The following is a 23,587-nucleotide window of genomic DNA, read 5'->3' on the forward strand; positions in this document are numbered from 1 at the left end:
ATCAAGGCTGTGACAAGCATCATTGAACTCCAAAGGGAGTTCTGGCCATCACATTTAAAGGGACCGCACACCTTTTCAATGCCTTCCTTCCATAGGAAATAGTGAAGGATAGGGGCACCTTCTTTTGGGGCTCATAGAATTGGACCCCCTGGTCCAATCGTTTTGAAACTTGGGGGGTATTTTGGGGAGAGGCACTAGGTGCTGTACAGAAAATGTGGTGCCTCTACCTCAAAAAACAGCCCCCCCAGAGCCCCAGATACCCGCAGATCAATCCTCCATTATTTTCTATGGGAATAAATCTCCACAGGGAATAACAGAGTTCCCAGCAGACATTCCCCTCCCCTCCCCCCGCTTTCTGACGACCCTGAAGCGGGGGGAGGGCCTCCAAACCGGGGGATCCCCTGCCCCCACCTGGGGATTGGCAACCCTACGACAGACTGCAGCAATAGGTTTATTGACTTCCTCAAGGGCCAGCACAAATGGCTGTTTGGCTGCATTTAGTTCGATGGGCCACAGGTCTGCAAATCTGCTTTACGTAATTGCTCTCACGCACAATATCGACACACTCTCCAAATAGTTTTAGAATAAGCAGCTCAGCAGAGTTTTGGCTCTGGATAGCTGTTTTGTGAAACCACAAAGAGCTTTTCTACACATTCTCATTTTATCTGCTTATAAATTCCTGTTTCTGAAAGGGGGCAGGGTTTTTTTTTTGGTTTTATTGTTCCAGTCATGTTTTGCTTTCTCTGGTGGTCAGTTCTATGTTACATGAGTTTATGTCCAGGATAAAAACTTACAATGCAAATCTTAAGGGAGACAATAAAACACATACGAACAAAGAACCCTTCCTGAAGCACACGTGTACTGGACTCAAGTAGGGTTGCCAATCCCCAGGTGGGGGCAGGGGATTTCCTGGTTTGGAGGCCCTCCCCCCGCTTCAGGGTCGTCAGAAAGCGGGGGGAGGGGAGGGAAATGTCTGCTGGGAACTCTATTATTCCCTAGGGAGATTTATTCCCATAGAAAATCATGGAGAATTGATCTGTGGGTATCTGGGGGGGCTGTTTTTTGGGGTAGAGGCACCAAATTTTCAGTATAGCATCTAGTGCCTCTCCCCAAAACACCCCCCAAGTTTCAAAAAGATTGGACCAGGGGGTCCAATTCTATGAGCCCCAAAAGAAGGTGCCCCATCCTTCCTTATTTCCTATGGAAGGAAGGAATTGAAAAGGTATGGCGTCCCTTTAAATGTGATGGCCAGAACTCCCTTTGGAGTTCAATGATGCTTGTCACAGCCTTGATCTTGGCTCCACCCCTAATGTCTCCTGGCTCCACCCCCAAAGTCCCCAGCTATTTCTTGAATTGGACTTGGCAACCCTAGTGAGAACTGAATTAGGTGTTCCTGCCTGGCTCATTGGAGGGAAGCTTGGGGACTTAGGAATAAAGGGCAGCGGGATCCAAATTCCTGCTGTCCTGCACCAATCACAGACCCCCTGCTCGTTTGAATGGTTCAATAGCGTGCTTGTGTGGGAGCCCTGAGTTGTATATAGCTGGCCCTGTTCATCAGTCTTTTGTAGTGCAGCCAATAAAGAGCTGATTATTACTGCCACCTTGCCTCTTCAATGCATAGAACCCACTATATCATACAAGGAGACTCCCAATGTTCAGCTGTCCCCAGACAAAATGGCTGCTGGGAAAACCGGAATCCACTACCAAAATGCATCCTTCTTAAGAAATAGGTGACGCATCTACTTGACAGTAAAAGGAACATTTAACCCACGTGCTCTAAACAGGAATAGAACAGCCTTCAGCTCCTGTTATCGGAGTTCGTCGGAAATCTTGGTGTTTCTTCGGACTGCGGAATTAATTCCGTTTTGAGTGTTCAAAATTCTCGAATATTGTTATTGACCCAATCAAAATTCTGATAAGCCACAGGAAGAGTCATCTTGTTTAAGGTCTCCCCCACCCACTCAGGCTTATACATGGGCAGACATGACTGGAGGTTATATCTGTAAAATATGGTATAGTGCATGTATGCTCTTTATATAGGGTTGCCTAGTCTTACCTTGGCTTTGGTGGTGGGAAAATTCTCATGCACGTAGAGTGCACAGTGTGTGATGACATCACCTGGAAGCAACAATATCATGCCGGCCATGTTGTGCCAGGGACGCTCTAGGATTTGGGTAAAAAAAAACCCTCTATGGTACCAAAGAGTTTTTTCTCAAAGACTAGAGAATCCCCGGCATGATGTGCCCAGAATGATGATGTCACTTCCAGGTGACATCATTGTGCTGGGCACGTCATGTAATGACAAAGCTATTTGGGGGCGGGAATCCCCCTGGTGATCTACTCCGTGCCAGGGGGTTGGGGGACCCTAAACTGGGGGATCCCCCGCCTCCAGGGAGAGCTTGGTAGCCCTATCTTTATATGGGAATTTAACTACGTAGTTTGGCCTGTTTGTATATTCATTAATTCATACAGGCTTCCTGTGTATGAAAACATATTAGGTTGCTGACGGGGGTGGGTTGGAGATAGCTGGTAAGGGAAATCTACATAGGGATCGGTGAGAAGGAAGGAGAGGGGAAGGGAGAATTGGATCAGGATGCCTGAGAACTGGATCAGTAATTTAATTTGCATCGGTTACTATCAAAGACTCGGTTGCACAGATTTCTTTTGTAGGCATGCCTGGAAAGTTTCCTTCAAACGCATACTTGTGTAATTCAAAGAATTTACAGAAGATTTGATTATAACTAACACATAACACGGGGTACACACAATGTATCCTATGTTTTCCTCTTGCAGACAAGACAAAACTTGGCATGTTTTACAAATTAGTCTACACGTTGCAATGATATATGACGCACCAGATATTCTGGTGGCCCTATATTATCTGCTTTGATATTTTTAATATGTATTTATTTCATATATTTAGGTATGTCTCTCAACATACATTGCTTCATGGCCAGCACTAGTCCCACTGGACAACCCCTTTCTGCCTATTTCTTCTGTTCAACTACTCATACTCCTCTTAGGCCGGGGTCAGATGCACCATTTAATCCATCAGCAAGGCGCTCCTGTTTTGTCTGTCCTTATTTGAAACGTTGTTCCCCGAGCAGACATCCCAAACATAATCCGCCTTGCAGAGTGCCTGTTCCATCGTTGACCGATCAGATGGCCCGGACTTTGCGCATGCACATAAACAATGCCGCTGATTGGCTCAACCTCGTAGGGACTATTTTCTAGAAGCATGGACTAAATAATGATTGTGTCACAAAATTCAATCCCCCCAAATTGAAAAGAAACGTTTGCAGTTGCTCGGAATGCATCTGTTGTGCTGCTTAAGGCACCCGGGAGCCCCTGGCCGCCTTTCGCTGATTCTATGGTTATGCGTGCATCTCTAAGATTTGTTTTAAAACGGTGTCGATCCGGGATGCGAGTTGCGACGACTTGCTAGCGCTGGTGCGATCAGACAGGAAAAATCCATTTTTGGCCTGTCATCAAGCATTTAAGACCGGATTTTATCCACTATCAAAAAAGTCCAACAGTAAGTCGCAGCATGACGGGATACCCACAAGTCACCGATGTCTCCCAGATGTTGTCGCATGGATGTGCACTTTAAATCCAAAGAGCATTTGCTGCTGCGGCGGATAAAAATGTACGTCTGACCACGGCCTTAGACATTTCTGTGGCCCACACTTTATGTTGCATGACCAAGCTTTGTTTCCTGACTAGATATCTGCATTACCTCTTGAAGCAAGTAGTGATAGTTGTTCACAGGGCTTGGCTGTAGACTTAGAATGGTACTTAATCTTGGGGAATTCCTTTCACTGGTTCACACGTTCACTGACATCACTGGAGAGCCGGTTTGGTGTAGTGGTTAAGTGTGCGGACTCTTATCTGGGAGAACCGGGTTTGATTCCCCACTCCTCCACTTGCACCTGCTGGCATGGTCTTGGGTCAGCCATAGCTCTGGCAGAGGTTGTCCTTGAAAGGGCAGCTGCTGTGAGAGCCCTCTCCAGCCCCACCCACCTCACAGGGTGTCTGTTGTGGGGGAGGAAGGGAAAGGAGATTGTGAGCCGCTCTGAGACTCTTCAGCGTGGAGGGCGGGATATAAATCCAATATCTTCATCTACCTCACAGGGTGTCTGTTGTGGGGGAGGAAGGTAAAGGAGGTTGTGAGCCGCTCTGAGACTCTTCGGAGTGGAGGGGGGGATATAAATCCAATATCTTCATCTACCTCACAGGGTGTCTGTTGTGGGGGAGGAAGGTAAAGGAGATTGTGAGCCGCTCTGAGATTCTTCGGAGTGGAGGGCGGGATATAAATCCAATATCTTCATCTACCTCACAGGGTGTCTATTGTGGGGGAGGAAGGGAAAAGAGATTGTGAGCCGCTCTGAGACTCTTCGGAGTGGAGGGTGGGATATAAATCCAGTATCTTCTTCTTCTTCGTTTTACGTGGCCTTTGCTGACAACCAAACATCTCCACTGAATGGCATTATTTTTAATCTGACACTGGATATTTCTCAGCCCAAGGCTGGCATTGCTACTCTACTCTATTGCAACAATCTCATAGCAAGTTTTTAGCTCCCTCCCTTGTAGATATACGTTTACCCTTTATACTTTTGTAAAAAGAGGAAAGCTGGGAATTCAGTGGAACTTGTAGAAGAAGAAGAAGAAGAATTGCAGATTTATACCCCACCCTTCTCCCTGAATCAGAGACTCAGAGCGGCTTACAATCTCCCATATCTTCTCCCCCCACAACAGACACCCTGTGAGGTGGGTGGGGCTGAGAGGGCTCTCACAGCAGCTGCCTTTTCAAGGACACCCTCTGCCAGAGCTATGGCTGACCCAAGGCCATTCCAGCAGGTGCAAGTGGAGGAGTAGGGAATCAAACCCGGTTCTCCCAGATAAGAGTCCAGCCACTTAACCACTACACCAAACTGGCTCTAGACAGTTTGTAGACAGTCACAGTAGATGGCTGAAATTACAATGTAATAACAATCTAGCAAAAGAGAGCCAGTGTGTATTAGTGGTTAGAATATCACATACATCCAGATCTCTACCATGGAATTTATTTTATTTACAGCCCACCTTCTCTATGGGGATCCAAAGCGGTTTATGTTGCTACAGCATTCTCTCTCCTCCAGTGATCCTCACAACAACCCAGTGAGGTAGGTTAGGCTGAGAATGTGTGACTGGCCCCAGATCACCCAAAAAGCTAAGTAAACCTCTAACTCATTTGTATAAGTGGAAAGGTAAAGGTAGTCCCCTGTGCAAGCGCCAGTCGTTTTCGACTCTGGGGTGATGTTGCTTTCACGTTTTCACGGCAGACTTTTTATGCGGTGGTTTGTCATTGCCTTCCCCAGTCATCTACACTTTCCCCCCAGCAAGCTGAGTACTCATTTTACTGACCTCGGAAGGATGAAAGGCTGAGTCAACCTGGAGCCAGCTACCTGAACCAGCTTCCGCTGGGATCAAACTCAGGTTGTGAGCAGAGGGCTCCGACTGCAGTATTGCAGCTTTACCACTCTGCACCACGGGGCTCTTAAGGGGAAACGTGCATCTCCACAGTGGAACGGTCTAGCGGCTTTTTAAAAGTGAAAGCTTGGAACTGAGAGGTGAGAGTGGTAAAGTTGCAGTACTGCAGTCCAAGCTCTGCTCATGGCCTGAGTTTGATCCCGGTGGAAGCTGGGTTCAGGTAGCTGGCTCAAGGTTGACTCAGCCTTCCATCCTTCCATCGGTAAAATGAGTCCCCAGCTTGCTGAGGGGAAAGTGTAGATGACTGGGGAAGGCAATGGCAAACCACACTGTAAAAAGTCTGCAGTGAAAACATCGTGATGCGACGTCACCCCAGAGTCGAAAATGACTGGTGCTTGCACAGGGGACTACCTTTACCTTTTTAGTAAAAAGGTAAAGGTCTGTGCATGCACCGGTCGTTTCCAACTCTGGGTAAACTGTCGCAATAAATAAATATAAAATTGTGTGCAATTTGTCATAAATGAAGCAAATATGTCCCTTCATTGCAAGTCACTTAACAATTTCAAAACACTGACACATTCAGCAATAGAAAGACGGTATGCGATTGTTTTCATAGTGCTTGACCAAACCTTCTGGAATCAGAAATGCACTAGCTGTTGAGTGCAAGAACAGAGAGAACTGGAGAGACTGAATTCAGTAGAAGTCAAGAGCCCTGCTTTTTAAACCTTTGTACCCATCAAGAGTAAGGAAGAGTTGGTGTTTTGGTTCTAGACACACAGCAAACACCCTAGTTATTCCCTGATGGGCTTTATCTAAATTAGCAGTTTGTTAACCTTCTCACTGAATGCAAAACAGTTCCCACAGGCCATCCATCAAAGAACTGGGGAGAGGAAGCCACAGAAATGCGTGATGTGAATGCAGCTGTTAACTGAAGCCACTCACAAAGAGGGGCACAGCGGCTTCCTCAGCTGAGATAGAGAGCTGGGAAGACATTAAAGATAAACACCATTCCCATCTGTGGTGAACAGATAACAAAAGCTGCCTGTAACTTGAAAATACAGCCTTGCCGTTCCCATGCTAGTCTGACTCTTATTTGGTCAGCCAAACAACAAATAAGAGTAGTTCTTTTTGAGCATGCTCAGCTGCGGGATTGTTGTTGGCAGTTAAAATAAAACAGGAGACCAGTGACAGCTTCAAGACAAGCAAAATTTAGTCTAGTGTTAAGATTTCATCGGCTATTGCTCACTTCATCAGATGCATGACATATTTATTTATTAGGCCCAGCGTCCTCACATGGTAGGGTTGCCAGGTCTGTATTGGAAAATACCTGGGCATTTGGGGGGTGGAGCCAGGAGAGGGCGGGGCTTGGGGAGGGGCCTCAGCATGGTACGGTGTCATAGAGACCACCCTTCAAATCAGCCATTTTCTTCAGGAGAGCTGATCTCTGCCAGCTGGAAATCAGTTGTAAAAACGAGAGATCTCCAGGCCTTTCCTGGAGGCTGGCAACCCTACCACATGGTACCCATGGGCACATTTTCTCATGGCCACCAAGTGTTTTTGCTATGTGGGTGGGACCAGGTGAAGCTTTTGCCCAGGAAGGTTTCTGATTGGCCATCAGAGATTTGACTGGCTGTGAAGATTTTTTTTTTAATGTTACTTTGGTGGCGGCCGTCACGCAGCACAAGGATCTTCACTGTGTGACTGAAGGTAAGGTGAACCGGCTGTGTGGCTGGCTCTGCCTACTACAGCAGCCATTTTTTGGCTATATCCACCACACTGTGTTAACATTTCCATTGACAAAAATACCAAACACCATGTTATCGTATGGATATTATTGCTGGACTATTTTGTTGAACGAGTTGGACATTTATTGGAATTTATTGCATAGCACATAACTGTGTTGAATTATCCTACACCCAGTTCAGGAAATAACATGGTCAAGTGCAGGGCTTTTTAAGTAGAAAAATCCCAGCAGGAACTAATTTGCATATCAGACCCCCTGACATCACCATTGTTTTGTGTGGGGCTTAGGGTTTCCAAGTCCAATTTAAGAAATATCTGGGGACTTTGGGGGTGGAGCCAGGAGACTTTGGGGGTGGAGCCAGGTGACATTAGGGGTGGAGCCAAGATCAAAGCTGTGACAAGCATAATTGAACTCCAAAGGGAGTTCTGGCCCTCACATTTAAAGCAACCGCACACCTTTTCAATGCCTTCCTTCCATAGGAAATAATGAAGGATAGGGGCACCTTCTTTTGGGGCTCATAGAATTGGACCCCCTGGTCCAATCGTTTTGAAACTTGAGGGATATTTTGGGGAGGGGCACTAGATGCTGTGCTGAAAATTTGGTGCCTCTACCTTAAGAAACAGGGGCCCCCCAGAACCCCAGATAATAGAGTTCCCAGCAGACATTTTCTTCCCCTCCCCCCGCTTTCTGATGACCCTGAAGCGGGGGGAGGGCCTCCAAACTGGGGGATCCCCTGCCCCCACCTGGGGATTGGCAACCCTAGTGGGGCTTTTTTGTAGAAAAGCCCAACAGGAACTCATTTGCTGATATCAAGCCAGCTGGAACTGGTTTCCGGAGCATTCCTGCTAAAAAAAAAAGGGCCCTGGTCAAATGATCTGTACCTTAAGAACATAAGAAAATAGGAGAAGCCATGTTGGATCAGGCCAATGGCCCATCCAGTTCAACACTGTGTCACACAGTGGCCAAAAACACACACATATATATACACACTGTGGCTAATAGCCACTGATGGACCTCTGCTCCATATGCTTATTCATTCCCCTCTTGAAGCTGTCTATGCTTGTAGCCGTCACCACCTCCTGTGGCAGTGAATTCCACATGTTAATCACCCTTTGGGTGAAGAAGTACTTCCTTTTATCCGTTTTAACCTGACTGCTCAGCAATTTCATCAAATGCCCACGAGTTCTTGTATTGTGAGAAACGGAGAAAAGTACTTCTTTCTCTACTTTCTCCATCCGATGCATTATCTTGTAAAGCTCTATCATGTCACCCCGCAGTCGACGTTTCTCCAAGCTAAAGAGCCCCAAGCGTTTCAACCTTTCTTCACCTTTCTTTAACCTTAAAGGACTTCAAGGATATGTACCATTGCTCAATAGTTCTTCAGTACTAATATGGAACCATAACAGGAGATGGGGTAGTGGTGGTAGAAAGAGCTGTCAAGCTGAGTTATGGTGACCCATAGGGTTTTCAAGGTAAGAGACTTTCAGAAGCGGTTAAACAGGTGACATAAGGTTCTTCATGAGTCAATAACGTAGGTTTGTAGAAGCTGCCTTGCTGCAGCAAAAAGCTGTAAGTATGGGCAGCTTGAGTTGCACTGAACTTTCCCTAACAATCCCACTTCTGTTCGTTATGTACAGACCAATTGATGAAACCACAAAACTCATAAGTTTCTGTGTGTGTTGTAGCAAGAACAGACTTGCTGGACAAACAAATGTTTCCATAGGGAGTGCTTATATACAAGATTAGGGTTTACAGAAATTAGCGGTTCTTTATTCACAGCTCCTCTCCTTACAAATGGGGAGGGATGGTGACTCAGTGGTAGAGCATCTGCTTGGTAAGCAGAAGGTCCCAGGTTCAATCCCTGGCATCTCCAACTAAAAAGGGTCCAAGCAAATAGATGTGAAAAACCTCAGTTTGAGACCCTGGAGAGCCGCTGCCGGTCTGAGTAGACAATACTGACTTTGATGGACCGAGGGTCTGATTCAGTATAAGGCAGCTTCATATGTTCATATGAACTGACCGCTCAGCCAAGTTGAAATCTTCCTCCAGTGAAAGAGGACTAAGGAAGAAAGGAAATTTGGGTCACAGGGAATCTTCATACTTGACTGAGCAGAGTGGTAGGCAGGGTTGCCAAACTCCAGGTGGAGCCTGTAGGTCTTCCGGAATTACAACTCCAGACTACAGAGATCAGTTTCCCTGGAGAAAATGACTGCTTTCTTTGGCATTATACCGGGGGTGGCCAAACTGTGGCTCTTTCACACATATTGTGCGGCTCTCAAAGGCCCCACTACCCCATTGGCCAGCTTGGAGAATGCATTTAAAGTTAAAGCTGTTTTCTTTCCACCTCTCCCCTCCCCCTTCCCTCTCTCCCTCTCTCCCTTTTCCTTCCTTCCCTCTCTCCCTCCTTCCTTCCTGCCTGTCCTGAGGCTCTCCAACATCTGACACTTTTCCTGTATGGCTCTTACGTCAAGCAATTTTGGCCACCCCTGCATTATACTCTGCTGGGGTCTATCCCCAGCTCTCCAGGAATATCCCAACCCAGGTCTACCCCCAGCTCTCCAGGAATATCCCAACCTGGAGTTGGCAACCTTAGTGGTGGGATACAAGCTCTTTAAAAAAAAAAATTCCCCATGTGCAATAATAACAGATTAAGGAATATAATAATTCCCAGTAAAGTTGATATGACTTTTAATTTTGAGTAACAGATTGGTATATGTCAGTATATTAATAGGGCAAGGGAGACATCACACAAACCTTTCATAACTGTTAGTGTGGGCTGTTCACAAAAAAGCTCTATTTCACATTACTTGCATTAGAGCAAGGCAACGTCTCGTTCTAATTGAACCTTTTCAGGATTCCTTTCCTTTAGAGGAAAGAGAGCTGGCAACAATGCTGCTTTTACTGTCCCTTGTTCATGTAAAGCAGGTGTGTGGAACCTTTTTTCTGCCAAGGGCCATATGGATGTTTATAACATCATTCATGGGCCATACAAAATTATCAACTTAAAAAACAGCGCTCCACCGAGGGAAAATGATTCAGGCCAGCAAAATCAATGCAAATAATTGTTTTTCTATTTGAAGTCATGTGCGAAGAGCTTAATCTGGCGCGCGCGCGCACACGCACACACAGTCCACCGCCCTAGGCAAATGAATAGGTCCAGGGCTTAACTGTAGAAAAAGCCCAGCAGGTACTCAGTAGCATATTAGACCACATCCCCTAATATTAGCATATTAGGTCACACACTCATTAGCATATTAGGCCACACCATCTGGGATAATCAAGTGCAAACTGAACTGTGACAGTAACTTTTCCTGACCCTGCAGCAATTCTGGCTGGCCAGGCAGGCCCCAGAGAGGCTGCCGCACAGTACATCTGGGCCCTGTGATCCCTGCCTGGCCCTGGGGAGGCTGCTGCACAGTGCGGCTGGGCCCCACGATCCTTGCTGGCCAGCCAGGCCCCAGGGAGGCTGCTACGTGGCTCGGTTCAGCCCAGCATCCCCAAGGGCCACACCAAGTGACCTCGAGGGCCATATGTACTATGGATAAACAAAGGTTCAGATGCAACAGGCCATACTAATTTCAAAGCAGTACCGGCACAAAGAAATCTGCCTCCAAAATCTCTTGGAAGCTCCGGCAACTGCAGAAAATTGCTTGTTTCTTTAAATACTCTTGCACCCTTCTTCATATTAGAGTAAGCCGTTTGTTTATTTATTTAAAACACGTATACCCCGATGTTCTCCTATCAACAGGACCCAACAGGATCCCTACAAATGAGCTGACTTAACCATTCAAAGTGGTGATTTACTGGACCGCTTGCTCTATATCACCATCCAAAGTGGTGATTTACTGGACCACTTGCTCTATATCACCATCCAAAGTGGTGATCTACTGGACCACTTGCTCTATGGTGAAGGACTAAGCTTGAGAGCCACTTGTGGCTCTTTCACATATATCGTGTGGCTCTCGAAAACCCCACTGCCCTGTCGGCCAGCTTGGAGAAGGCATTTGTCTCTTTAAATCACTTCTCCAAGCCAAGCCAGCCAACAGCTTGGAGAAGGAATTTCAAGTTAAAGTTGCTTTCTTTCCACTTCTTCCTCCCTCCTCCCCATCTATTTGCCTTCCTTCCTTTCTTCTTTGGCTCTCAAACATCTGACATTCATGACTTGTGGCTCACAGACATCTGATGTTTATGTGGCTCTTACGATAAACAAGTTTGGCCACCCCTGGACTAACCCATGTTCTGCTATCTATAGATGAAAGTGTGGTTTCAAAAAAATAAAACATCCTGGCTCACCACATCTGTCCAAATTAACCAGGTGCCCTCTATTTCATGTGCAAACTTCTCATAAAACCAAATGGAACAGTGAAAACCTATATTCATCTTTTCTGTTCTCAGCATCAACCCCAAATGTTCGAGGATTGGGAACTACCATACTTAGAACTGATGAGGCTTCCCTAGAAACTCAGGTGGCAAAGACAATACGTTTTGAGCAATGTGGGCAATGGTTGGTTGAACACAAGAAAAAGTCTTGAGGGATGTGACTTGTCAACAAGAGCTTCAAGCCTCTATGATTAGGGACATTTGTAAAAGCTGGAAAACCAGCTGCTCCATGGCCCTGAGTTCCAGCTGACCGAGTTCATGTGGACATCGATAGTTTCTTGTTGCCTTTTGAGTGCATCGCTGATATCACCTAGTGATCAAAAGGACATATATTTGGGACTCATACCAGACAATCAGGGCCCCGGCTGTTCTAAGTACTTTTCACCTGGGCAACCAATAGTTTACTACCAACTCAAAAAGACCAGTGCCCTCAATCATTATGCCATCAGTGGGGAGATGTACTAATTTTTCTAAATGAAAAAGGGGAGCACTGGTTTTTTTGACAGAGCTGAAAAACAATGGGCGTTTTCGCACTGACCTAACTCCAGAGCGAGGTCCCTCTTCACCGCGCAGCGCCTGCGCGGATTTCGCGCCAATTGCTCCGCAGAACCCGGAAGAGCCGCAAAGTCCCGCGGCTTTTGCGTCGCAAATGCAAACCGCCAAAAACCAGTTTACATTTGCGACGCAAAAGCCGCGGGACTTTGCGGCTCTTCCGGGTTCTGCAGAGCAGTTGGTGTGAAATCCGCGCAGACGCTGCGTGGTGAAGAGGGACCTCGCTCCGGAGTTAGGTCAGTGCGAAAACGCCCAGTGTGAAGTGCTGGCTTCAGGCTATTGGAGTTGAATCTCAAATGGTTGAGGGCATGAAGGCAGAAGCAAGCTGTCCAGATGATTGCCTCAGAAATTATCCCATGAATATAGCTGAGGCCATGGGTGCAGAAGGGATGGAACTCCACAGGGGAACCCCAACTGCCTCAAAGACTGCGTCTGTTGGGTTTTTGGCAACTTCACTTCCTGGAGTCATGAGTTAACTAATCGTTTGTTTATGCATGCTGGTACTTAGCTAGTCAGTGGTTGGACCTTTCAGTTAGCCTGCACGTATCTCCTGCCAGAAGCTAGGTGTCAATATGCATATTAACCTGTAAGGGGAAGTCCTAATTGGGTAATCAATAGATTTGAGGTTGGTCTGGGAGAAAGCATTAGGTTACAGTTTATGACCCTTTGTTTAAGTCCTCAGATCTCCATGCAGTCGCTGTTTAGACCTGAGAGAGTCAACATGTAGTTAGAGGAGACAGATAAGATGTCAAATCCTTTTCTTGTTTTGTAGAACTCCAAGTTTACCTTTTCCCTCACTAGACAAGTAAAGATTACTTTGTTAAAGCAATATGCATGTGTCCGGCCAATTTTGCAGTCTACTCTGCTTTACTCTGCTAACGATATCCTAACAGGGTCCCCATCTGCCCACCCACCCACTGCTGGAAGAAGCACAGGAACGGTGGGCACTTGCTAAGACAACACAGAGGAACTCTTTCAGCAAGGGTATGCCCCCCCCCCAGACAGATATCAACTCCTGCCGCACCAGTGCCTCTGGGACCCTAACTGGGTGCAGCCCCTGCTGCACCTGTGGACAATTAGACAACATTCTCTGGGAATATCCTCTGATGGAATGCAAAGTGGGCTGAGATGTGGCCCTGGCAGACGGTCCTCAGAATTGCCCTTGCCCCCTTTTGTTCATTGGGTCTTCCCTACATCCTAGTCCAGGGTGACCTCATTGTGTGGGTGTTTTGGTCCAGAGAAGGACCTCAGCTGGTTTCTGGATATATAGGATATATAAGCAGCTCTCACTATAGAGATGAAGTCACAGAGTGTCATCTTTGATTCTGCTCAGTTCCTGAGACAACACTCCCTTCTCGAAAGGGCACTATGAGGACAGTTTACTCCCAAAAGATTAGTTTTCAAGTGAATGAAGGACCAGACAAATAGTTTTGCTACCAGACAAAGTAGTTTTATTTGAAATAATCTTGGCAGCAGCTTAATTACGGTTAAATATTAATTTCTTTTGCATTTTTCGTTGTATAATGGACTTTGCATTCTTCCCCTTCTCCATGCTCCCCAAGACAATCTAAGGCTCCCTTTCCCACCATTTTTACTGTCTCCAGTTGTATTCTGATGTTCTGCTATAGCCAAGGAACCCTCAGAAATCCTAAACAGCTTCAGTTAACAGAATGGCAGTTCAAAGCTTTGATTGTATATATTTAGTTGACTTTAAGAAAAGCACCTGGCTAAGAGATTTATGAGAAAGCATGTTGTTTTTTATTTAAAATACATGTCTAACTAGGAGGCAGAAGCACAGACACACTTCAGCTAGGCAAAGAAACTCAGACAGTCCAACATCTGATGGACAAGACAAACTTCAATGAGAAAAACTTGAATCCAGCTTGCACTGAAAGCATTTCATTAGATTGCCATAATAAAGATGTGACATGTGCATCAAAGGCAAGCATGGAAATGTTTGTTTTCCTTAATGTAATTAGTATCAAGCGTCATTCAGCTCAGTGGGCCGTGAACTAAAACAGTGAAGCACTTTCATTTCCAATGATGGCCAAATTCAGTAGTAGAGAGTAGGGGTGTGCAAAAAAAAAAAATAGGAAAAAATCAGATTCGGAAATATACGGGGCCAAAAAATTCGGAACACTGTATATTTCCGAATACCAGTACTCGGAATAGCCGTATATACGGTAGATGCGCGGCTATTTCCGAATATACGGCTCTATTATACCCAATGGCCATTGAAATCAATGGCAAAATAGGGTATATTGGAAGCCGCCTGGAGGGGAGGGGGCTTGAGGGAGAGCCCCCAAATTTTCAGGGGACCTGCAGGGGATTCTCCCCTACAAACCCCCCAAGTCCCAAAAAGATTGGGCCAGGGGGTGCCCCTATCCCACCATTATACCCTTTGGGCCATTGAAATCAATGGCAACATGGGGCATAATTAGAGGTTACTGGGGGGCAGGGGGGTTGAGAGAGAGCCCCCAAAACTGCAGGGAACCCACAGGGGACTCTCCCCTACAAAATCCCCAAGTCCCAAAAAGATTGGGCCAGGGGGTCCCTGTCTTTGGGCTCCCCAAAAGGCCCATTGCCACCAATGCTGGGGAAAGTCCAATTAGCCACTTCCTCCAAACTGCTGTGCAGCTTCAGAGCACTGTCCCACACAAAACCCACAAGGCCAAAAAAAAAAAAAAAAATTGGACCAGGGGGTTCAGTTCCTGGAGAACCCAAAGCCAAACCTAACTTCACACCAGAGAATCCCTATAGGACCCAAATGCACTACATCCATCTATCTACTCTATGAACCCTGCAGGCCTAGAACCAATATAAACCAGTTGCCAACATCACTGCCACACAAAACACAATCTGCTCAAGGTCTGCTCTGCAGACTTGGCTGCAGCAAACCCAGAGGCCAGCTCTCCAGCCGTGCTCCAAACAACATGGGGAGAGCTGGCCAAGCACAACAAGCCTGCTGGTTCAGGGTCTTTCACCCAGGTGCCAGCTTCCCTGCCACAGAACACACAATCTACAGATGCCAGTTCTCCAGCCCTGCCCCAAACAACACGGGGAGAGCTGGCCAAGCACAACAAGCATGCTGGCTCTGCGTCTCTCACCCAGGTGCCAGCTTCCCTGCCACAGAACACACAATCTACAGATGCCAGTTCTCTAGCCCTGCCCCAAACAACATGGGGAGAGCTGGCCAAGCACAACAAGCATGCTGGCTCTGGGTCTCTCACCCAGGTGCCAGCTTCCCTGCCACAGAACACACAATCTACAGATGCCAGCTCTCCAGCCCTGCCCCAAACAACACAACTCTCAAACAAGAGAAGTGGTGGACCCTCAGACTCCAAAAATAACTCTATAAAAACATGAAAGTGACCCACCCCACACAGCCCACACACCAACCTTTACACCAACCAGAGGTAATTTAAGAAAACCAAAACATGACAGAAAGAAACTTAACTTTTAACGCCCCCCCCCACACACAAAACCAGAACCAGGAAAAGGGACAACAGAACAGGATGCAAAACCAGCAACAACAGAGAATAGATCCAAACAGATCACTGAGAAAAGGCCAACAAACTCAACTGTTAAAAACATGACCTTTTCAACAATAAAAAACCTCAGTCAACATATCAGTCAACAACACCTACCCCACCCCCCAAAACCAGAACCAGGAAAAGGGACAATAGGACACGATGCAAAACCAACAGCAACAGATCCAAACAGATCACTGAGAAAAGGCCAACAAAATCAACTGTTAAAAAAGTGACCTTTTTAACAATGAAAATTAGGCCAAACAGCCCCCCCCCCAAGAACCAGAAGAGAAAAGGAACAACAGCAGCACAACACAGCAGCAACAAATCAAACACAGAATCCTTTTAAAACAGTAAAAAACTTGACTTTTAACAATACAGGAACTTTACCAACCCCTCCCCCCAAAAAACCTTCACCCTAACCCCAAGAAATCCAAGCCATCCAAATCAGGAAAAGTAAAAGGACACTGCACTTTTAAAAGTTCTCTCACTAAAGTAAGATATGGGCAATTGGCAACCCCCCCCCCACCCCAGGCCCCCACCCCCAGCAGAACCCCCTAACCCTAATAAGCTACGCAGTACTCACCCACCCAAATATGGATAAGTAAAGGGACTCTGAGTCTTAAAAAGTCCTTTTACTAACTAAAATAACAACAAGAACCCCAAGACTGTCTTACCTTAGATGTCTTCTCTTCTCTAGGCAGGTCAGGCAAGGCTGAGAGACCAGCAGCAGCTGATGCCAAGGGCCAGTGCAGCACAATCTCTCTCTCACACCAACACAGCATGGAGTCCAGCCAGGCAGACTCCTTAAAAAGGTTCTCTGGCCCTACACAGAGCAGTTTCAAAAAATACCACTGCTCTGTGATTGGCCAGAGAACACTGTTTACTTGAATACCCAAGTAAACAAAAGAACAACAATGTTGCTGATGGCTGGGGAATTAGCCCAGCCATCAGCTACACAACAGCCCTGCAAAGCATGCAATTGCAATGCATTTTGCAAATGAATGCTTTGGATTGGCTGCTGGGGCTCCTCTCCCCCTGATCCCAGGGAGGCCATGGGAGAGGTGGGAAAAGGCTTCCAAAGGTGGGAAAGGCGGCAGGCAGTTCCCCTAAGGCTGCAGAAGCTCCTTTCCCATGGAGTTCCGTATACTTCCGAATATTGATTCGGAAGTATACAGGGAGTCATATGCGGCTCCCGTATAATGGCTTCCAATTGGATTTGGAAGTATACGATGCCGTATACTTCCGAATCAGGGGTGATTCGGAGGTTTCTTTGATTCGGCCGAACCGAATGCACACCCCTAGTAGAGAGCACTCCCTTACCTATAACTCTTGTCTAGCTGCTAGACCATTTTAAATCCCATCTGTCCTTCAAGGCATACTTGGTTCTCCCTTCCTTCCTCATTTTAATTGTACAACAACCCTGTGAGGAAGCTTAGCCTGAAAGGGAATGACTGGCCCAGTGTCCTCCAGTGAGCTGCAGTGAGTTCCTGCTCACCTGGCTTTCCACAAACTATGCCAAACTGAAGTATTCAAGAGAACTTTGCTATGCAAGCAATCGGGGTGGAATTCTAGCAGGAGCTCCTTTGCATATTAGGCCACACCCCCATGATGTGGCCAATCCTCCAAGAGCTTACAAAAAAGAGCCTTGTAAGCTCTTGGACGATTGGCTACATCAGGGGTGTGTGGCCTAATATGCAAAGGAGTTCCTGCTAGAATTCCACCCCTGTAAGCAAGAGTTCTACTGTACTAAAATACACAACGTTACTTAGATAAAATGTTAAGGATTGCAGTCTACATTACTTCATATAGCTTGCTGTAAGTACAATCCTACTGTATAATTTTTGCAATTGTTGAATGTGTCATGTTAATACATACTTTGCTTCAGTTCAGTTTTTAGACTTCTGCTTGGTTCTACAACCCTAATTCTATTGCATTGAGAACCTTTTTGGTGTAGTGGTGAAGTGGGTGGGCTCTTATCTGGGAGAACTAGGTTTGAATCCCCACTCCTCCACTTGTACCTGTTGGAATGACCTTGGGTCAGTCATAAATCTGTCAGAACTGTTCTGGAAAGAGCAGTTTCTATCAGAGCTCTCTCAGCCCCACCTACCTTACAGGGTGTCTGTTGTGGGGAGGGGAAGGGAAAGGAGACTATAAGCCACTCTGATTCCTTCTGGTAGTGAAGGGCGGGGTATAAATCCAATCTCTTCTTCTGAATGTCCCAACCTGTCAATTATATTGACTTGCTCTCTGTAATTCATCTTGGGTCTGAGTGAGAAAGGTGGACTACAAATGACGTAAATAAAATTAACTGTGGAATGGGGATTTTAATGCAGATCTTCCAGATCCTAATTCAGTATCTGAATCACTAAGGCACACTTGGCTGTCTAAATAATATATATATTTTACAGAATCTAATACATCTTTTATCCTGCCTTTCCTCTATAGAGTGCAGTGTGGTGTACATGGTTCTCCCTTCCCCTTTTTATGTACAAGAAGGAATCTTCCTAGTTACTTCTTTTCTCACCCCTGCTGCAACCAATATAGATTCACTTGCTGGAATTCCTTTTTTTTTTTTACATTACTATTAAAAGTAGAGGAGTTCTGGTCTCGTGCTAACTATCTCAAATTATTATAAAAAGCTGCCATATTCTGATTAATCTCTGCCAGGAAAAGCTCTGTGTTAGAAAAAGCATGTACATTTTACAACTGAATGGAAGCAATTGTTTATTTTGCCTGAATGGAACCAAGTTTCATCTTTAGCAGGGGTGTGCCTGATAACAAGCGATTTCTCAGTTGATGATGCACCACAGAAACAAAAATCGTGCCACTACGCAAACACTGAGAATAGGTATGTTTTCAAATGTCGTAAGTTGCTGCTAGACCCTTTTGGGTGAGCGGTGACTAAGAAACTGAATAAATATATAACTAAATGCAGAGACTAACAACACAAAATGGTGAACAATAATGAAAGGTTGATCCAGGTGGGCAGCCGTATTGGTCTGAAGCAATAGAACAAAGCAGGAGTGAAGTAGCACCTTACATTCTGAATAAAACTTTGTTGGTCTTAAAGGTGAGACTTGACTCCTGCTTTGTTCAGTCACGAAAGATAGACTCTGTTTGACCCAGAGAGAACTCCAGTTTTCTGAGTTATACCTCTGAGGATGCCAGTCACAGTTGTTGGCCGAACGTCAGGTCTCACAATGCCAAGACCCTGGCCACACAACCCATCTACAACAACTAATCATGAAAGAGCAGACAGCCATTCTGAAAGCCCGTGGTGCCATTTTTACTGCTGAAGCTGAGCAGGTCTCTCTGGCAAGACGCCTGAACGGGAGTCTGCTAGATACACTCTGCTGGCAGCCATGGGGATGAACTCCAAAGGGGAAAATAAACTAGTCCCATAGTACTTTAAAACCTAACACACAAATTATGGTATAAGTGTTCATAGGTGTCTGTCTTATTTCAACAGGGATGATGCAGACTGCAGCCTTTAAAGGCTCATTCACAACAAGCAGTTAGCCTCTAACACCACAATCCTGTACAGTTACTTGAGCCTAAATCCATTGAAATCCAGGGACTTAGACTGGAGTAACTCTGCACAGAATTATACTGTAATAACATCCTTGATATTTTGCAGTCACATTGGGAGCACTTTCGTACACACTAAATGACGCACTTTCAATCCTCTTCCAATGCACTTCGCAACTGGATTTCACTGCGCAAAATGGCAAGATCCACTCGCAAATGGTCACTGGAGTGGATTGAACCTGCATTATTTAGCATGTGTGAAAAAGCTCTAAATCAACCTGCCACACCTATTGAGTTAGACAGACTCTTTCATCAGGTGCGATCGAAGGTGCCAGAAATCCAGAAACACGCATTCTTGCTTTTCGCATCTACACCGATCCGTACTTACTTTGACTATGAGGAAAATTTCATGATCCTCTTTTGGAAAGTTGTTGTTTTCTTCTGAGTTGTAGTGTGGAAACCTGACAGTAGTGGAGAAGTTTTTGGACATGCCTTGGACCTTCTTCTGACTGGAATCGGCCAAAGCCGTGACTTCGTATTCAAATGCCATACTTGCTGTACTTTGGTCACCCTCTCTTGGGCTCAGCAGCTGAATATCTTCCTGGTGTTGTTGGTCTTCTTGCTGAGAAAAATCAGACTCTTCTCCCACATCGTACCCATGCTGAGAGGAGACCGAGCTACTTTGGCTGTTTTCAGGGCTCTTTGTACAGATTGCATACACCCCATCTGGTGTAGCAGTCGGAGAAGGGGACAGTGAGGCTTCCTCAGTTTGGTCATAAACTTCTTCCCCTCTTGTGCCTTCCAAATTGGGAACTGCATAAAATCTAACATTCTCCATGTTTTCGTATACATTGCTGGACTCTTCACTTTGCATGCTGGACCGGTGGCTGAATTATCTGCTGTTTATCTGGTCACTGCAAATTAGAGTTAAGTTGCTGATGGTGACTGATAAACACAGTTTGAGAGGAAGCGAGGCTGTGGCATGCTTTTTGAATGCACTGTTCCACATGACGAGTTTCCAACAATCATTTACCGAGTGCTTTAAATCAACAAATGGCATTCACACTGATGACTGACTGACTCCCTCTTAACCCTTGCACAGTTCAAAGTATCTGGACAGATCTTTAAATACCCCAGTTTTTTTTTATTTGTTTAAATACCCCAGGGTTTTTTTTTATTTATATGACTGTCACACTCCCAGTACTGCAGACAACGCTATATTTTTAAGTGAAGATCTGTCAAACACATTTTGGTTGAAATGTTTTGATAACCTGCCTTCAGAAGTTCAAGGTAGACTGATTTAAATCAAGGGCAGACTGATTTCCAGTGCTTTTTATAATACAGTGGGTTCAAAGCATAGAAGAGAAGAAGAAAATATTGGATTTATATCCCGCCCTCCACTCCGAAGAGTCTCAGAGTGGCTCACAATCTCCTTTACCTTCCTCCCCCACAACAGACACCCTGTGAGGTAGATGAAGATATTGGGTTTATATCCCGCCCTCCACTCCGAAGAGTCTCAGAGCGGCTCACAATCTCCTTTCCCTTCCTCCCCCACAACAGACACCCTGTGAGGTGGGTGGGGCTGGAGAGGGCTCTCACAGCAGCTGCCCTTTCAAGGACAACCTCTGCCAGAGCTATGGCTGACCCAAGGCCATTCCAGCAGGTGCAAGTGGAGGAGTGGGGAATCAAACCCGGTTCTCCCAGATAAGAGTCCACACACTTAACCACTACACCAAACTGGAGAGGAGAGGAAAGGTGGCAGTGATCATAGCTCTTATTAAGAACAGCATGGCAAAGGGTGAACTCAAAGATTGAAGAACTGGGCCAATGGGGCCAACTGTATACATTTCAGGGTTCCCGTGCCAGCACGCCATTGGATCATTCAAACCAGCAGGGGGCCCGTGATTGGAGCACGGCAGCAGGGATTTGAATCCCCCTGCCCATTGTTCCCAAGTCCACCAAGCTCAGTCCTACAGGCTCCAGTGAGCCAGGCAGGAACACCATATTAAATATACACGCTGTAATTCACACACACAACACTTTTTATTTCAGAAACGACATATAGACTAATTGGCAGTGCCAGCTTAAACAGAGTTACACGCTTCTAAGCCAAGTGAAATTCATGGGTTTAAGAAGGATGTAATCTTGCTTAGGATGACAGTGTAAGTTTACCATAAGCAAGACATGGTAGAAAAAATGTTTATCTGTGCCTATTCAAAATAATTAAGCTAGGGATTACAAATGGAAACATTTCCAAAAGAAGACAGAACTTTAATATGGTACTTGCTCTCAGCTGCTAGGACACTGTATGCGCAGCTGTGGAAGCAAGAAAAAATACCAGAGAAATGGGATTGGATTACAAAAGTTATGTCATGGAGTGAAATGGACAAATTAACAAGAAAATTAAGAGTCTATGATTTGGAACTTTTTAAGTCGGAGTGGAAGAAATTCAGAAGAAACGTAGAAAAAGAGTGGAAAATAAAAGGACATTGGACAATCTTTGATAATGATTAAGGTTTTTAAAATAAGAATATAACTTTTGGGTTTTTCTTAACAGTTAAGGGTACCTTTACTATTTGTTTTCTTTAAGTAAATAACACTGGCGGGGGGTCAAGTAACGGGGGGAGGGGTGGGGGAAAAGTAAGATATGGGGTAGAAAGTTTTTTCTTTTACTTTAAGTTTTTATAAGTTGTAGATATAGTTTTGCTACCATATGTTACTAATAAAAATTGTTTATTCGAAAAATAATTAAGCTAGGGAGTTTTGGGGGAATTAGGAAGGAAAAGAGATAGTGCTATTGGATTTTATTATAATTCTATTTAAGGCCTGATTTAAAGGTGGTGCTGGCAGGGAAAAAGGACTTCCCTGTGAGACTTTGCACCCAGCACCTTGTTGGGGCGAGAGTGCATGCAAAGAAGCTACATGTAGACACTAGCACACCAGCGCAACACTTGCTTAGACTTTGGATCTCTGGTATGCTGACCCTGCACGCATAGTAGCTGGCAGCCGGCCTTCTTTTTGTAGAAAACTCATTTGCATATAAGGCCATACCCCCTGACATCACCATTGTTTCGCACAGGGTTTTTTGCAAAAAAGCCTAGCCGGAACTCATTTGCATATTAGGCCACACCTCCTGATGCCAAGCCAGCTGGAACTGTGTTCCTGCTCAAAAAAAGCCCTGGATAATGCTATTGTGAAAAGAGCATTATGAAAAGAAACTGGGGTAGAAGTGCTACAGTACAGGGGTAGGAATAAGGCAACTGTCTTGCTCTGAAATGTCTACCTATGTAAATATATTCTTATAATATAGAGCAGTGGTCCCCAACCTTCTTGGTACCGGGGACCGGCCCCAGGGCCGACCAGCCCACCAAGGCCCCAGGGCCAGCAGGGTGAGGGCACCGAATTTGCCCCCCCACCCCCATGCCAGCCTTGCCGCACGCCCCCCTACAGTGCCTTCGCAGTGGCGGCCAACCCTCTGAAGAAGCGGCCAACTTTAATGCCAGTAGCTCACAAAGTACAACTTTTACTCACTAGACTCCACAGCTTAGATGGAGCATCTTAGCTTCTTCTCCACAATACAAGTCTCCCAGGATACTCAATCAATCAGACAGGGCCACCAGGCCATCCCTTAATCTTTGCTGACAACATGCCTTGCCTACCATACCAAATACTTAGCCACCCAAACTTTTCTCCTGACACACACTTCACAATCAATAGCTTAAAATTGTCCTGACAACCCAAGCCTGGATCCCTAGCCAAAAGATCCTGATACTGCCACAAACACAATGCAACCCAAAGTTTACGAAAGCAAGCTTAGGTTCTGAGCTTCAATCCAAACCTACCAGGGATCCTAACTTTGTACCAAATTTGACCTGTCAGTAATGCCCCCATAAGTGCCCGAGCAAAAGTAAGTGCATATAGAAGGCATCCCATGCTCTTCTTTTTTGTTGATTCTGCACCTAGAACCCATTCTTTGCTGCAGTCCCAGCAACCATTTCCAGAAGTTGGCTTGGCATCTGGACTATCTTCCAGTGTCACCTACATGACAGCTCCAGAAACGTCTTTGCAGGACATTGAATGTATCATTTTTCTTCCCCCTATTTTCCCAGGCTGCACTTCCCCCAGGTTTCGGATCTAGACTAGTACGGCCCATTGCAAGCTGACTTTCTCTACATTTCCCTAATTAGGCATTTGTTTTATTGATTTATTGAATGCGTATTGAACATAAGAACATAAGAGAAGCCATGTTGGATCAGGCCAACGGCCTATCCAGTCCAACACTCTGTGTCACACAGTGGCAAAAAATTTTTTATATATACACACACACTGTGGCTAATAGCCACTGATGGACCTGTGCTCCATATTTTTATCTAAACCCCTC

At 45.6% G+C, this 23,587-nt stretch overlaps 1 protein-coding gene across 1 annotated transcript in view; it reads right to left on the reverse strand.

The window, feature by feature from the left end:
* CLIC5 (chloride intracellular channel 5) overlaps positions 1-20,093 on the reverse strand; it is a 165,784-nt gene extending 145,691 nt beyond the window's left edge. Inside the window, exon 1 of the mRNA XM_060231242.1 lies at positions 19,595-20,093. Coding sequence (XP_060087225.1) covers positions 19,595-20,080 — 486 coding nt within the window. The 5' untranslated portion in view covers positions 20,081-20,093. The remainder of the gene's footprint in view (positions 1-19,594) is intronic.
* Positions 20,094-23,587: the final 3,494 nt, after the last annotated feature.

Source organism: Heteronotia binoei, chromosome 1 (genome assembly GCF_032191835.1).
Source record: "Heteronotia binoei isolate CCM8104 ecotype False Entrance Well chromosome 1, APGP_CSIRO_Hbin_v1, whole genome shotgun sequence".
Classification (NCBI taxonomy): Eukaryota; Metazoa; Chordata; class Lepidosauria; order Squamata; family Gekkonidae; genus Heteronotia; species Heteronotia binoei.